The following is a 17,649-nucleotide window of genomic DNA, read 5'->3' on the forward strand; positions in this document are numbered from 1 at the left end:
TACTTTCTCCAGTAACTCGGTTGACATAAGTATTAACTGCATTTTCCATGTAGTAAAATTACGTGCACATCGGTGTAGTATTCAGAATGAGATTTTCACTCTGCAGCGGAGTGTGCGCTGATATGAAACTTCCTGGCAGATTAAAACTGTGTGCCCGACCAAGACTCGAACTCGGGACCTTTGCCTTTCGCGAGCAAGTGCTCTACCAACTGAGCTACCGAAGCACGACTCACGTCCGGTACTCACAGCTTTACTTCTGCCAGTATCCGTCTCCTACCTTCCAAACTTTACAGAAGCTCTTCTGCGAACCTAGCAGAACTAGCACTCCTGAAAGAAAGGATACTGCGGAGACATGGCTTAGCCACAGCCTGGGGGATGTTTCCAGAATGAGATTTTCACTCTGCAGCGGAGTGTGCGCTGATATGAAACTTCCTGGCAGATTAAAACTGTGTGCCCGACCGAGACTCGAACTCGGGACCTTTGCCTTTCGCGGGCAAGTGCTCTACCAACTGAGCTACCGAAGCACGACTCACGTCCGGTACTCACAGCTTTACTTCTGCCAGTATCCGTCTCCTACCTTCCAAACTTTACAGAAGCTCTTCTGCGAACCTTGCAGAACTAGCACTCCTGAAAGAAAGGATACTGCGGAGACATGGCTTAGCCACAGCCTGGGGGATGTTTCCAGAATGAGATATTCACTCTCCAGCGGAGTGTACACTGATATGAAACTTCCTGGTAGATTAAAACTGTGTGCCCGACCGAGACTCGAACTCGGGACCTTTGCCTTTCGCGGGCAAGTGCTCCACCAAGTGAGCTACCGAAGCACGACTCACGTCCGGTACTCACAGCTTTACTTCTGCCAGTATCCGTCTCCTACCTTCCAAACTTTACAGAAGAGCTTCTGTAAAGTTTGGAAGGTAGGAGACGGATACTGGCCGAAGTAAAGCTGTGAGTACCGGACGTGAGTCGTGCTTCGGTAGCTCAGTTGGTAGAGCACTTGCCCGCGAAAGGCAAAGGTCCCGAGTTCGAGTCTCGGTCGGGCACACAGTTTTAATCTGCCAGGAAGTTTCGGTGTAGTATTGTTTGCCGAAATTCTCGTTTGGGAATCTTGAACTGTTCTCAAAATAAAAGGAGTGCTACATCTTACACTACTCTCTCTGTATGCGGCTGTAATAAAAAGATAAGACCACACTTTCAGGGAATGTTCCTTGCACACAGAAGAATGTAAAGTGTTACCTATGTGTGCAAACTGGTCCGCAAACGCTTCATATCCATGTTAGAACTCATTTTCTACTTCTCTTCGTAATCACGTTAATCTCAGGAAATCATACTTAACAAGCAGTATGCAAAAAGTTGTGCTGAATAATTCAAAGAATGATGGAACGAGCAAAAATTTTAGTGAGAAAGGAGAACTCATGAAGGATGCTCTACAAGGTTCAGTATTCGCTCCAAACCCATTCCTTATTAAGCACTGTCGATAATCTATACGAAATTGTGCAGTCACATCATCAGCGAAGATTTTCAGTCACTGTTTGGTCTGGTATTATTGGTGACTCCTTGTTAGGACTTTATGTTTTTCCACCAAGGCTTGATTGGGAGACTCACTACTTTTTCTGAGATAGTACTCCACCAGTTCTGCCGGAATATGTTACTTTATGAGTGTGATAAAAGATATATTTCATGCACAATGTGCCCCTTCTTGATTTCACTGTCCAAACTGATAGGCTTCTAAGTAATAGATTCCGTGACAGACGAACAGGTTGAGTGGAAGGAATTCCTTGGTCTCGACGTACGCCGGACCTTACCCAGTGTGCTTTTATTTGAGAGCCATTTTAAAGCTCTTGTGTGTGTGTAGCCCTGGTACAAGATGCATCGAGTCTTCATGTCAGCACTGTGAAAGGCTGTGAAACAATACGCAATATTCCACTGAGACACCTGCGCACCAAGGCGTTAAGGTGACTTCATCCACGTATCCTTGCATTTTGAATAGTTCATTTAAGGAAGCATTTCATATTGTGTTGATATGTTCTTTTCATGTGTATTTCCCGTAAGTAAAGTATTGAAGAGTTGTAGAAACTGATCTGTGATAGAGAATAATCGTTTCTCTGCCCCATCAACGTAATCTATTTCTTTCTCTATATGTCACGGATTTTTTTCAGTCAGTCTGGCCATCCCTTTTTGTTATGCTCTGTACGTAGACAGGAAAAGAGAGTGTTTGTGTGTGTGTGTGTGTGTGTGTGTGTGAGAGAGAGAGAGAGAGAGAGAGAGAGAGAGAGAGACGCAGAGAGAAGGAAAGAGAGAGTACTAAGAAATGAAAATAGTAGTGACAGTGAGTAGATGATGAGCGTATAGGCTCTTTCTGTGAATGCTTCTCACAGCTGCCGTACTTCAGCGAATGCAGCCGGCCCTGACGACGCCTGGCTCGACGCCCAACTTGCGGCTCTCAGTCTCGGCCCTCGGCTGGGCGTGGGAGACAGAGGACGTCGACCCTGCACCATGGCGAGTCTCCCCACCTCCTCTCTCTCCAGAGGGTTTCGACCGCCTCGATCTTGGAAGGTAGGCTGCTGGATTATTTGCGTTAATGTGCTCTTTTCTTCTACCGATGAATCATACCAATCGCACAGAACAATTTCGAATCTAGATTTTCTTGTTGTCTTTACTCATGTACTACCTTTACCACTACAGGAGACTAACAGATCAAAAACTGCTAATTTAAAGTATATCGTAAGACGTAATGCACTTAGAAGATTCTTAATTAATACCTGTAACTAATAATGAAGAAACATGTCGTATTAAAGTTTTTTAGCTATCGCAGCTCAATATGTTCATTATAATTTGAGAAAAAAAAGCAGAACTGCGAGACGAAAGAACGATTGGAAATATTTCGCGATAATTAGTAGTTAACCTGAGAGCTTTTCCTAATCGAATAGTCTGAGTCGACCTACTTCCTGCTTTACAAATCTAAGATTTCCTTAACATGTTATTTTACCGTTTACACAATAATAAATGCACGATTCTACATATCCTGGAATGTTTCCAGTTCACTTACGCTACAGCTGTTTTTATAATACTCGCATGTCTCATTAAGCACAAGAAAGTTTCGATTACACTGTTTTACATCTGCTCTTTCTTGATGTGTGCAATACAACTCGACGAGCAATCTAATACCATTCATATACGCGTTTTAACATAATTATAACAGAAACTGAAGTATATTGAATTTATCTCTATTTTTTTTATTTTACTATTAAGTTTACTTACTGAGTTAATAGCGAATATTTTGTAATAAGGCGGAAGTTCATAAAAATATCTTCGTCGTTAATATTAATGGGGCGATTCTCTCCATGGTTATTTATCTCATTTTTTAAACAAAATTTCGGCTGTTCAAATCATCAGGCTGTAGGAAACACAAAGATAACTTACTTTCTGCTCTAAACCATCTTAATAACAAAACAGTCCTAAAATCCGCTCTAACCCATCTTAATAGCAAAACAGCCCAAAAACAGTTCCGGGTAAGAGCTCGTAGTTGCCTCACCTGACCAGAACAAGTGCTGTTCAAAAGTTTCTTCTCGATGAAGAAAATGCGCTCACTAGCCACCGGCCTCCTAATGGCGACCAGCTTCTGTCCAGCTGATGGCAATGGTTCGTGCACTGCGCTTATAACCTCCGGCGCACGCTGGAACATTTGCAGTGACAAGCATAAAATAATTTGTTATTGAACTTTGGTTTTTGCGCTAAGTATCTTCCACAAAACGAGTGAATTCTGTGCAGTAACATCAGTGGGGTCGCTTGGTCTTGAATTATTATCATATCTAATGGATAATTTCAAGTCAAGAAAAAGCGGATGGTGTGAATATTCGGTTTAACGTCCCGTCGACATCGATGTCGTAGGAGACTGGGCAGGAAGGATCTCAGCATTTTCTTTAAGCTGTTTTCGGTAACGATGGTAAATGTAAGTCAGGAGGACTGCTTTGTGATTTGAACCACTGGAGTCAACGAACATGGCTGTAGGGATACTGTGCCCACACACTCAAATCAGTGGATGGCTGGATGTGCAATTATGCTTGAATTTTATCAGCTGCATCATCGGACATACCTATCGAACATATATTCTAGTAAAAAGAAAGTTTGACTTCATAACAACTGCACTAAGCGAAGCTAACGAAAGCAAACCGCCTCTATCATGTTATGGATCTCATGGATAAATAAAGCGTTGTGCACGACAAACTGCTTCCAGAGGCATGTCCAATGCAACTGGCATTTGCTGTCATTATCTCGGTCACCTTGTAGTGGAAACATATAATAATAAAATAATAAAACAAAAAAATAAAGAAAATGATTTAAGAAATTGTGTCGTGTTGCTATTGCACGATAACGCCCGCCGACACTCTGCTATTCTTCTGATAATGTACGCTCATTTATTTATTTATTACGGTCTATACTGAACAGCCATCAAAGAAATGCGTTTCGAACTTGGATTGACATCTTCATCTACCAAATACAGGTTTCTAAAAGTGACAAGTCGAGAAACAATTCGAACGTTGTCAGACTGATTTAGGTAATATTGGAGGCCATATCGCTGATGATTAATTTGCCTATTACCTGTTGTGTTTAACAAGCTAATGAAGAGAAGATTACAAGGTATACAGTGTACAAATTAGCAAGATATTACGTTTTTTTGGTCCGGAAACGATTTGTGTCTACGTGCAGTCCATAGACGTTCTGAAGTGCCTTTACAGAATTACCACGAAAATATGAAAATGTTGCAGCAGGAACAGACACATAACGAAATCGAGATCGTAAACTATTCAGTGCCACAATTAAGTCAGTACTATTGTATATTAAAAATATAGGAATCAAGATTGCTAGAAATCGTGTATGGGAGAAGTTTTCTTAAGATTTCTTGATTGTTAATTTCCCTTATTATGTCTCTGTCACAATCTGCCATATTGTATTCTTCTGTCACGAAGGATTTTGTCTGCATTGACACTCGAACAGATTGCTAAAACGATCTACCTTTTGAAGGCCACTTATCTAGTGGGTAGCTGCACCAATCACTGCTCCTTCTTTACTCCAGTGATGGCCAACACGGATAATTCGCAACGTAAAATACAAGATTAGTAGTAGTTTCTTTTTGGAACGAACATCCTGGACTAAAAAACATTAATTTGCCATTTGTACGTCATGTCATAAGTGAAAATCAGAATAGCAGGATATTTCCCAGACTCCTGAGGAAATAAATCAATGGTTCCAATGTTGCCAAACATATTGTGAGATACAGCCACGTCTCATGATAGGAACAGGCAGAATACAGTTCCACTACTTGGCGTTTCAAAGACACGAAGGAGGCAGCTGCCGAGTTGACCAAACAAATAGGCCAATGAGTGTTTTTTAATTTCTCTAACTAGTAGTCCGAGTTAAGTTTAGTGATGAATAATTTTCAAATTCATCGATTATAACCTAAACATCATAAATTAAGATGAAGGGGCATTATCTGAGAAACCCTACGCTTTCGAAGCTGTCGTAATTACTCTTGGATTCCTGTTTTACGTGTACTAGGAAATGACAAGCCCATTCACCAAACACAATTTAACAGCAAATACTTGTCCTTATAACCTATACTTAATCTCTGATAGGGACAGATTTACTCAAATATACGTTAGTTGTTTCGACAGCCCAGCAGCCCATCACACATATGCTCCAACGTGGTTGGTAGATAAACTGTTTGTCTCTTTATTGTTCTGTTGTCTGAATATAAATTCCTGATGGAACTGAATCCTTTTGGTTAATAATTTCTGTAGTAAAGCTTAACACTGACCGCAGACTTATTGATAGATAAATAAAATCCTGGACGACACGTGAGACACTGAATATAATTTACGAGAGATGAAAATAAAAAATGCATCAAATAAAGCAGACGAAAGACAATATACTCTGCTAAAAATGAGATTGACAGAAAATGCAAAGCAGCTACACGAGAGCTGCAAAGCAGTAGATGCATGCATGACTGGGAAAAATAAGCGTCCGATAAGACAATGAAGACATTTGGAGACAACAGGAACAGTTGAGTGAATATCAAAAGCTTGGTTGACAAACCACTACTAAGTAAAGAAGGGAACAGCGAAAGGTGAAACGAATATGTAGAAGGACTATACAAGAGAACTGAACTTAAAAACTATATTGTTATAAGGGAAGGCAAAGTAGGTGCTGATGAGATGGAAGATATGATACTGTGAGAAGACTCTGACGTAGCACTGAACCACATAATGCGAAACAAGGCATTTGGAATAGGCGACATTTTTTTCAAAATTAGCCGATCGGAGTGGCCGCGCTGTTTGAGGCTCCTAGTCAGGGATTGAAAGGGCCCTCCCGCCAGAAGTTCGAATCTTCCCTTGGGCATGGGTGTGTGTGTTGTTCTTAGCACAAGTTAGTTTAAGTAGTGTGTAAGTCCAGGGACCGATGACCTCAGCAGTTTGGTTCCTTAGGAATTCACACACATTTGATTTCTCTTAATTATTGAGGTCTTCGGAAGAAGATACTATTACAGAACTTTTCCATCTGGTATGCAAGATATATGACACAGGTGAAAGACCCTCAAAGATCAAGATGAAGCTAAATCCAATTCCTCTCGCGTGTTTGCGACGGATGGCAATATTACAGAAATGTCCATCTCATGTGTCACGATTACAAAGTACTAAAACGAAATTTATGGAGGTATGGAGAACCTTGTAGAAGCCAAGCTCAGTGAAGATAAGTTTGTATTTCGAAGAAATGTAGGAAAGTGCGAGAAACTGTGACCTTAAATTTAAAGATAGGTTGTCGATTTTGAGAAAACATTTCATAATGTTGACTGGAAAACAGACCGAATTCCGAAGACAGCAAAGATGAATAACGGAGAGCGAATGGTTGTTAAAAACTCGTGTAGAAATTAAACTGTAATAAAAAAAAAAGGACCGAGAAGGGTAGCTGTAGTTGAGAAGGAAGTGACAGAGTGTTGTAGTCTATTCGCGATGTTATTCAATGTGCCCATTAGGCAAACAGTAATGTAATGCTTTCAATGACGTCAAAAGACTTGGGAAGGCAGTTGAACAGAAAGGATAGTATCTGAAAAGGAGTTTTGAGATGAACATCAATGAATGGAGAGCAAGAGTAGTGTAGAATTAAACCAGGCGATGTTGAGGATATTAGATAAGGAAATGAGAAACTAAAAGCAGTGGATGAATTTCGCTAGCTAGATAGGAAAATGACTGATCATAGACGAAGTAGATAGAATATGCGGACTGGCTACAGCAAGGTAAGTGTTTCAGAGTAACAGGAATTTAACATAAGATTACAGATTTCATTGTTAGGTAGTCTTTTCTAAAGCTATTTCCCTGGTGTGTTGCCTCGTACAGAAGTGGAGTATGAACAGCAAGCAGTTGAGATAAAAAGAAAATAGGAGCTTTTGAAATGTGATGTTGCAGTTGAATGCCGAAGATTAAGAGGAAAGACAGGACAATGAGGAGGTACTGAATCGATTTGGGCAGAAAAGAAGTTTGTCACACCTTCACTAAAATGTGAGAAGTTTCATAGGACACATCCTGAGCTATCTAGAGGTCGTCTATTTGGTAATTTAGGTTTGTGTGTAAGAGGGGGCGCGAGGAATAATTTCTGAGGAAGACCAAGGCTCAGATATAGCACTCAGATCCAAATGGATGCAGGTTCCAGTAGACGGATAGAGATGAAGAGCCTGCACATGTTGGATTACCTGCATAAAACCAGCCTTCGGACTGAAGACCGAATCAACAGCGGTAGCATATGCGTAACCCTCGAATGAAATTTTTTGCCTTCAGCCTTCTGAAAGGTTTTATGCCATTCACTTCCAGTCTGTTCCAACCTTTTCACCTACACTAAACGTTTTCAGCCACATAATGCCAGTATTTAATATCTGAGTTTCCCTACAGCTTTTGCGCTCCACGGCTCGCTCTAGTGCCGCAAAACGTTTTTTTCCTGATGACGTGATACGCGTTCTGTCATCCTCTTTTAAATAATATTTTCCACACACTCCGTTCTTCGTCTATTCTGCAGCGAATCTCCATATTTCTTATTTTATCAGACACTTATTTTATCAAACACTTATTTTTCATCATTCTTTTGTAAATGGACACCTCAAATCCATCGACTATATACTTTTCAGATTTTGAAACGAAAATATAATCCTACCAAAGACTGAAGCTCCTGCAAAAATGTTTTAGAGTGACCCATTCTGGTACAGTAACTTTGGCATTTTTCTACTATGGTTGGTTTGTGGGATTGAAGGGACCAGACTATAAGGGAAATCGGTCCCTTTCTACTATGGTAAAACTTAGAGGCACTCAGCAAATAGGCTTCCGATAGTTGTTTTGCGATTATGGTAATAGGCACGAACTGTGAACTCCAGGTAGCGCTTGGAAAGTGAGTTGTAGGTGGGAAGGAGTCTACAAAGTTGTATTATACTCTCAAACACTTTCATGCTGGACATGATAAGCTCATAAACTTTCCAAACAGTGAAAAACAGGTAGCAGTCAACTGGTTATTTATCAAACTGTTACATGTAAAACATGGTTAGTGCCCGTCACTTCACTTGTGTGCCAATCGATAAGATTCGTTATTAAAATTATCTGTGGAATTACCACAATAAATACAGTAACTATCTAATTACCGTAGTGAGAAACAAATTATTAAGAAGATATAATCCCATTGAAGACTGAAGATCTTTGAGCATGTGCGCAACTAGTTGTGTCTGTCAACTCATACAACACTAACTTGTCGATTTTCAAAAGGCGAGCAACGCAGTTTTCAGAGCGTTCGAAACTCATACCGAATGTCGGCGGCAAATGAAATTAAAGTTAGCGACAACGATTGAGTAATATTGAGCCACAAACAAACTATTATTTAACGCAGCAGTCGCATGTAACAGTAACTTTCCGACAATTCCCATATGGACTTTCTGATAGCACGAAAATATGAGGAGCAAACTTCACAGAAAACACAGGCAACGGCTAGGTATTCCATAAAATCTCCATCTCATGCTCAGCTTTTTGGAACTCTTACTAATAATTTGGTCTTTGTTTATTTGAAGTCATGGGTGACTGGAATTCGTCAGTAGGAAAAGGGAGAGAAGGGAACATAGTGGGAGAATATGGATTGGGGCTAAGAAATGAAAGAGGAAGCCGTCTGGTAGAGTTTTGCACAGAGCATAACTTAATCATAGCGAACACTTGGTTCAAGAATCATAAAAGAAGGTTGTATACATGGAGGAACCCTGGAGGTAGTAAAAGGTATCAGATAGATTATATAATGGTAAGACAGAGATATAGGAATCAGGTTTTAAATTGTAGCACATTTCCAGGGGCAGATGTGGACTCTGACCACAATCTAATGGTTATGACCTGTAGATTAAAACTGAAGAAACTGCAAAAAGGTGGCAATTTAAGGACATGGGATCTGGATAAGCTGAAAGAACTAGAGGTTGTACAGAGTTTCAAGGAGACCATAAGGGAACAATTGGCAGGAATAGGGGAAAGAAACACAGTAGAAGAAGAATGGGTAGCTCTGAGGGATGAAGTAGTGAAGGCAGCAGAGGATAAAGCAGGCGAAAAGATGAGGGCTGCTAGAAATCCTTGGGTAACAGAAGAAATATTGAATTTAATTGATGAAAGGAGAAAATATAAAAATGCAGTAAATGAAGCAGGCAAAAAGGAATACATACGTCTCAAAAATGAGATCGACAGGAAGTGCAAAATGGCTAAGCAGGGATGGCTAGAGGACAAATGTAGGGATGTAGAAGTTTATCTCACTAGGGGTAAGATAGATACTGCCTACAGGAAAATTAAAGAGACCTTTGGAGAGAAGAGAACCACTTGTATGAATATCAAGAACTCAGATGGCAACCCAGTTCTAAGCAAAGAAGGGAAGGCAGAAAGGTGGAAGGAGTATATAGAGGGTTTATACAAGGTCGATGTACTTGAGGACAATAACATGGAAATTGAAGAGGACGTAGATGAAGACGAAATGGGAGATAAGATACTGCGTGAAGAGTTTGACAGAGCACTGGAAGACCTGAGTCGAAACAAGGCGCCGGGAGTAGAACAACATTCCATTGGAACTTCTGATGGCCTTGGGAAAGCCAGTCCTGACAAAACTCTGCCATCTGGCGAGCAAGATGTATGAAACGGGCGAAATACCCTCAGACTTCAAGAAGAAAATAATAATTCCAATCCCAAAGAAAGCAGGTGCTGACACGTGTGAAAATTACCGAACTATCAGTTTAATAAGTCACAGCTGCAAAATACTAACGCGAATTCTTTACAGACGAATGGAAAAACTGGTAGATGCGGACCTCGGGGAAGATCAGTTCGGATTCCGTAGAAATGTTGGAACACGTGAGGCAATACTGACCTTACGACTTATCTTAGAAGAAAGATTAAGAAAAGGCAAACCTACGTTTCTAGCATTTGTAGACTTGGAGAAAGCTTTTGACAATGTTGACTGGAATACTCTCTTTCAAATTCTGAAGGTGGCAAGGGTAAAATACAGGGAGCGAAAGGCTATTTACAATTTGTACATAAACCAGATGGCAGTCATAAGAGTCGAGGGGCATGAAAGGGAAGCAGTGGTTGGGAAAGGAGTGAGTGTTGTAGCCTCTCCCCGATGTTATTCAATCTGTATATTGAACAAGCAGTAAAGGAAACAAAAGAAAAATTCGGAGTAGGTATTAAAATTCATGGAGAAGAAGTAAAAACTTTGAGATTCGCCGATGACATTGCAATTCCGTCAGAGACAGCAAAGGACCTGGAAGAGCAGTTGAACGAAATGGGCAGTGTCTTGAAAGGAGGATATAAGATGAACATCAACAAAAGCAAAACGACAATAATGGAATGTAGTCGAATTAAATCGGGTGATGCTGAGGGAATTAGATTAGGAAATGAGACACTTAAAGTAGTAAAGGAATTTTGCTATTTGGGGAGCAAAATAACTGATGATGGTCGAAGTAGAGAGGATATAAAATGTAGACTGGCAACGGCAAGGAAAGCGTTTCTGAAGAAGAGAAATTTGTTAACATCGAGTATAGATTTATGTATCAGGAAGACGTTTCTGGAAGTATTTGCATGTAGTGTAGCCATGTATGGAAGTGAAACATGGACGATAACTAGTTTGGACAAGAAGAGAATAGAAGCTTTCGAAATGTGGTGCCACATAAGAGTGCTGAAGATTAGATGGGTAGATCACATAACTAATGAGGAAGTATTTAATCGGATTGGGGTGAAGAGAAGTTTGTGGCACAACTTGACTAGAAGAAGGGATCGGTTGGTAGGACATGTTTTGAGGCATCAAGGGATCACAAATTTAGCACTGGAGGGCAGCGTGGAGGGTAAAAATCGTAGAGGGAGACCAAGAGATGAATACACTAAGCATATTCAGAAGGATGTAGGTTTCAGTAGGTACTGGGAGATGAAGAAGCTTGCACAGGACAGAGTAGCATGGAGAGCTGCATCAAACCAGTCTCAGGACTGAAGACCACAACCACAACATATTTGAAGTATACTGAAACTTTGTAGTAGGTGAATCTGCGAGGTATATGTACCTACACCTTATCTTTGACCCCCAGCTACAAAATTGCGAATGCCAAACAGTGGTCTATTAGTTCAGTCAACTCAGCAGCTCATTGCTCCATGTCTTTGAAACTACAAAACGCTCAAGACGCTCAAGAAACATCTATGTTGTGAAAACACTATGCTTCAGCCACTAGCTTGAGACATGGCAATGTCCCAGGTATGTTTGGCAACACTGTACCCAACGATTTACTTCCATTAGGGGCTGAGAATTAGCCTTCTACATTCAAGGAAGAGATAAATTAATCGTCACCAATATACTCTCCCGAGTCTGACAATATTCTGACAGGTTTGCAGCTTTACACCCGCAGAAATCTGTTACTCTAGAGTTGCAGATGTCGTGTAGCCAAGTCAAAAGCACATTTTCTTGATGGATACTTGATAAGCAGAGTAACAGATAAACAAATGAGTGTGCTAGATCACAACAACAGCAGAGTGCCGGGGGGTGTTGTAGTGTACGAGGAACGCTTACAGGAGTCTTCTACATTTAAAAAAAAAATGTTACGACCGTATGGCGCCTCAGTTGTTGACAACGAATACCAGTTGCACTGGACATAACGGTCGTAGCCGTTAGTAGTAAACAAAACTTTCTTTCTTCCACAAGACGGATAACATTATCGTTGTGGACTGAAGCAGATTGGTTACACGCTTTAGTTAGGGATGAACCAATACTTTCTTTCAAAGCAGTTAACACAAATCACAATATCTTCTGACCGGCTAAAGTTAATGAGGCAGCTGATAAAATTCAAGCAAAAGTGCATATATGACCATCTATTGATTTGAATGTGAACACACAGCACCCGTGTAGCCTTGTTCAAGGACTCTTGAGGTTAAGTCACCTTCTATTTACCCTGCTTTAAATTTATATGATTTTCCTAAAGTAAAGGCTGGTATGGTGTCTTTGAAAGGACATGGTAAGTTTAATTCCTCATCCTTATATTATATTTCAAACGGAACAATCCTCTTTCCATGAAACAGCACATACATTGCGAGCTGCATCCATCGCCTAATCCTCTTGTCAATACCGAAAGCGAAAAAATTATTACAAATGTTAAATTTTTGCTTAATTTTCGAAAATTTTAATTTGGGTCCAGTACTCATCTATATTTTTGTTTCCTGTACGGTACACTAGACACACATGTGAGTCGACTGTATGTTGGTAGCAATGCGTTACCTTGCATGATATGCTGTTTGAGTTAGTAAGACTTTGCAGTTCAGCATAACATAAAGGCTGGGGTTTGGGGATTCGCTAAACGTGTCACTGGCTGTACAATGAGAACATATATGTGTCTTCAACGAGCACAAGCCCTTGAGAAGTTGAGGGTGATGCCAGGAAATTATATGCAACCTGATCAAAAAATAAAACGCAGCTTTTTGAATGTTATTTACTGCTATTAGTAGTAGTCATATACGGTTGATATACGGAAGCAGCTTGCAATGACTGCTTCGGCGAGTTAAAGCATAATCTGACTTGTTCCTTATCCATCAATTTTCTTCTTCGTGATGTGATTCGTGGAAAGTGAAGCGTTAATCAGTGAATAAATCAATCCAGATGATAGACATCATACGCTTGTACCTGAAGGTCCAGTGACATACTTTACTCGTACCCGTAATTTAGTAAGCTGTTTAGGTTTTTTCTTTATGAGTGATTTGATGCTGCAATCGATCATGTTATTATTGATCACTTCCGCTGAGGATAAAATGTCATCAGTGAATGTTATCACTGATATTCATTCGCTCCGATTTTAAAGACATTACAGAACCTTTCTTTTACTTTCTACAATGCTTATTCGATGTATAGGTTAAACAAAAGAGGCGATTGTCTAGACCCCTGTCTTATACCTCTTCTAAACTAAGCGCTTCGTCCTTGGTCTCCCACACTAGTATTCCCCTCTTACATTTTCTACATATTGCACGTTACCCGTCTTTTCCTAAACCTTACACCTATTGACTTAAGAATTTCGAAAATTTAGCATAACTTTATATTGTGGAACACATTTTCTAAGTCGTCAAAACCTATAAACGTGTCTTCATTTCTCGTAAGTCTAGCTTCCAGTAACAAATATGCTGTCATAGCTGACACACAGTTGCATTTACCTTCCTTAAAGTCAGTTTGATCGACATCTAACACATCCTCAGTTTTCTTTTCCGTTCTTCTGTTATTCTTGTCAGTATCTGGGATGCTTGAGCCGTTAAGATAATTGTACAATTCTCCTCATACGACTCTTTCCTTCCTATTATCTGGCTAGTGTGAATGATAAGATTCCGAAAGTCTGGTGATGTGTTTCAAATTCTACATACTTACATGAATAGTCGTTTCGATCAAATTTTTCAGAAATTCCAGGGGATTATTCTGTACGCCTTCTACCTCATGTCATTACAAATCTTAGAAGCAACATTATACTCTGACTCTATTTGTATACCTCCTGTGTCTTCCGTATAGGCCGCGCGGGATTAACCGAGCGGTCTGGGGCGCTGCAGTTATTCGCTCTCGCCTCTGCACTTAACAGTGGAATTCCTCTAGCACACTTAATGTAGATGTCTCTGCTGTCAACATCACTGACGATTGTTTCATGTTTATATATGCTCAAGCAGTGTTTCCGACGACAATTTACTTTTCGATTTCTTGGCACTTTGAGCTTCCATTTTTTTCTTAGCTTCCATGCAGTACCGTTTTATTCCATTTCTAAGTTAATTACATTGCACGGTTTCTACCGTCCCCTCAACGTTTTATGTTCATTGAAGTATTTCTTTTGTTAACTAACTATTGATGGCTGTTACCTACCCTGTAGCTGTATTTCTCTGCCCAACTTTAGCGATTGCTCTTTTTGTGGATGTACATTCTTGCACAACTGACCTACTTATTGTGGTGTTCATTATCGAGGCACTCATCATTTCTCAGATCTCCAGTACGGCGTTTCTTGCCACATTAATTCCTCTGGACAAGTCTTTGAACTTCACCCTGCGCATCGCCATTGCTAAACTGTGATGTGAGTCTATTTCTGCCCATGTGCATGCCTTACAATCCAGTATCTTGACTCAGAATCTCATTCCGCCCATGGTGTAATCCAGCTGGTGTATTCCCGTGCCCGAAGGTCGCTTCGAGGTATACCTCGTTTTGTTGCACTTTTTGGTCAGCGTATTCGCTACTATTAGCTGAAATTTATTGCAGATCTCAATTATTTTCCTCTCTCATTCATCATTCCGATAACATATTCCCCCGCAATCCTTTCTTCTGTTCTTTACCCTGCTATATAGTCGCTGTCAATCATGAATATTAATTTTTCATCTCCTTTTACATAGTACATTACACATTCAATATCCTCAATACTTTCGCCATCCCTCAGTCTTCTGTTTGTGACGTCGGCATTTAGAGCTGAACTCTTATTATATACCATTATTAGATGCTGTTGACATTATCCTGTATTCGTCTGACCGGAAATCCTGGTCTTCTCTCCATTTCTCATAACGAACCCTCGCTGTAGACTGAGCACTGCATTTCTATTTTCATATTTTTTACCGTTCCAGGCACATTCAATCTTCTGAAATTCCACGCTCCGACCCACAGAACGTTACTCTTATATCTGATGTTCACTCTCTCTCGCATTTCACCTCTCAGTCTGCGTTACACTTTTTCAATGACAGGCCATAGATCCTGTGTATACACACAGTGTGACTTTAGTGGAGTGGTTTCCACTGCTTTCTGTTCCTGTATCCCGTTGCCCATTGCTGACTCTTCCACAGCTTCTGGTCAGTTTAACATCGAAGGGCACCTAAAGGCAACATGGTGTCCTAAATCTCTGTCTCCCCTTCCACCCTCTCTAGCAGAACATTTTTTTGTTGTTGGTGGTGTAAATTTGAGACACGGTTCAGAGGCTTTTTGCATCCTGATGTGCAATTACAAAGGTTAGCTCAATCGCATTGTTGCTGGGAACCCAGTTCTCGAGGAGAGCACAGGAATACAGATATTTCAGATGGATGGTTTCTATCATTCAGGAGAACAAGACCAAGCATAGGTGGAGTAACAATAGCGTGTTCAAAGAACGCGCCAGATTACAGCCATGGCACACGATTTTCTCGGCGTGTGAGTCAAATATCGCTAGAAAACCGGAATCATTTCGTATGAGAACAATGTACTGACGTTTCATTACCTTTCCCTTGACAGTTGCTGCCTTCCGTTGTAAATTTCTAGGTATTATTTTGAAAGAAACATTAGCTAACGCAACAGCTGCTGTCGCAATTCGCCGAACCGATATGACCTTATTGACGAAACTTCATGCCTGCACCTGCTAGGTTTCACAGTTTCTATAATTCTCATACAAATACGTTACGTTTCTTGACTGAGCAAGACGTTTTGGAAGTTCAAGAGGACGAAATTGCTCAATAACCTGTCTCCCACTTTCTTTCTCAAAGGATTATCATATACTAAGACAAAAGAAGAAGAAAAGAATAGAGAACGAAGCAACAGAAGGGAATTCTCCGAAAGAAACGGAAATTGGTAGACGTGATGCACATATACAGAGAAATAAATGATTACAATTAATAAAAATGGATGATTTACTCAAGTGAAAGACCTACATCTGGCCCTTACGCAAGCAGTCATTCGGACTGAGAGATATCATGCCAAATTGTGTCCAACTGGTGCTTCAGAAAGTCAAAATTCCGTGATAGTTGGGAGACCGTACCTTTATTGCTCGGAACGTTCTCAGTTGGGAAAAGGTAGGTTTTGGAAGCACGAAGACAAATCGCAAAACTCTCGCTGTGAGTGCGGGCGGGCAATATATTGCTGAAATATAAACCCAGAATAACTTGTCTTGAAGGTCAACAAAATGGGTCGTAAAGTGTCACCGACGTAGGACAGTGCTGTAAGGGCACCACGGATGACAACCAAAGGGGTCCTCCTAAGCAAAGAAACGGCATCCCAGTGCATACCTCTTGGACGTTGGGCCGTATGGCAGGCGACAGTCGGGTGGCATCCCATTGTTGTCTGGGGCGTTTCGAGACACATCTTCGGCCTGGAATCTCATTGACTAGACTGGAATGGTCTTCAGTGACGAGGCTCTCTTCGACCTCAGCCCCGATGACCAATGAAAAGGCATCTGGAGACGCTGCTGGCAGTTTTCACTATTTGTCTTCATGCTTCGTAAGCTCTATCTTGCCCAGCAAGGTTACCGGATCTCTCACCAATTGACAACGTTTGGAGCATTACGCGGACAGCCCTCCACCCATCTTAGGATTTCCACTACATAACGCACCAGATGCAGAGAATGTGGCACAATATTCCTCAGAATGATATTTAACAACTCTGTCAGCCAACGACAATCTGAATTACTGCTTGCATAAGAGCCAGAGGTGGACAAAAGCGGTACTGACTTGCTCAATTTGGGAAACTTTGTCTATTAAATAAATCACTCGATTTTTCTGAACTTGTAGTCATTTGTTTGTTTGTACATATAAATCACACCTGTGGATTTCCTTCGTGGTGCGTCGGTTCCTTTTTTCCTTCTTAGAGTGCATATTTCTGTCATCGCTATTTTAAAATTTGTATTGTGTCAAAGAACTAGAGTAAATATGAGATGCTGATCTTAAGGCTTTGTCCTTCTTTTTAGTATTTATGACAGTTAAAGATGTATCAGTGAAATATGTGTCAGCAACGGTTAAAATAATGGCATAAATGGCCGTTTATCTAGGCCCGAGATTTGTCTAACTGGCAGGCCTTCAAAGCGATAGGAGCAGTGCACATGATATATATATATAAAAAACGGAACAGTCAATTGACGATGAAACGTGTTGTAAATAAACAAGTTGACAATTCCAAACTTCCTGGCAGATTAAAACTGTGTGCCGGACCGGGACTCGAACTCGGGACCTTTCCCTTTGGCGGGAAAGTGCTCTACCAACTGAGCTACCCAAGAGCGACTCACGCCCCGTCCTCACAGCTTTAATTGCGCCAGTACCTCGTGTCCTACCTTCCAAACCTCACCTGCGAACCTTGCAGAACTAGCCCTCCTGGAAG

At 40.8% G+C, this 17,649-nt stretch overlaps 1 protein-coding gene across 3 annotated transcripts in view; it reads left to right on the forward strand.

The window, feature by feature from the left end:
- The window catches only part of LOC126278474 (uncharacterized), a 51,700-nt gene that overhangs the window by 33,120 nt on the left and 931 nt on the right, over positions 1-17,649 (forward strand). For 2 of the 3 annotated variants that reach the window (XM_049978622.1, XM_049978623.1), the window contains exon 3: positions 2,393-2,556. In XM_049978622.1, the coding sequence (XP_049834579.1) occupies positions 2,396-2,556 (161 nt within the window). In that variant the 5' untranslated portion in view covers positions 2,393-2,395. Of the gene's footprint in view, positions 1-2,378; positions 2,557-17,649 lie in introns of all 3 variants that reach the window. The other variant, XM_049978621.1, reaches the window with a different exon arrangement.

This window comes from Schistocerca gregaria, chromosome 6 (assembly GCF_023897955.1).
Source record: "Schistocerca gregaria isolate iqSchGreg1 chromosome 6, iqSchGreg1.2, whole genome shotgun sequence".
NCBI classification, from domain to species: Eukaryota; Metazoa; Arthropoda; class Insecta; order Orthoptera; family Acrididae; genus Schistocerca; species Schistocerca gregaria.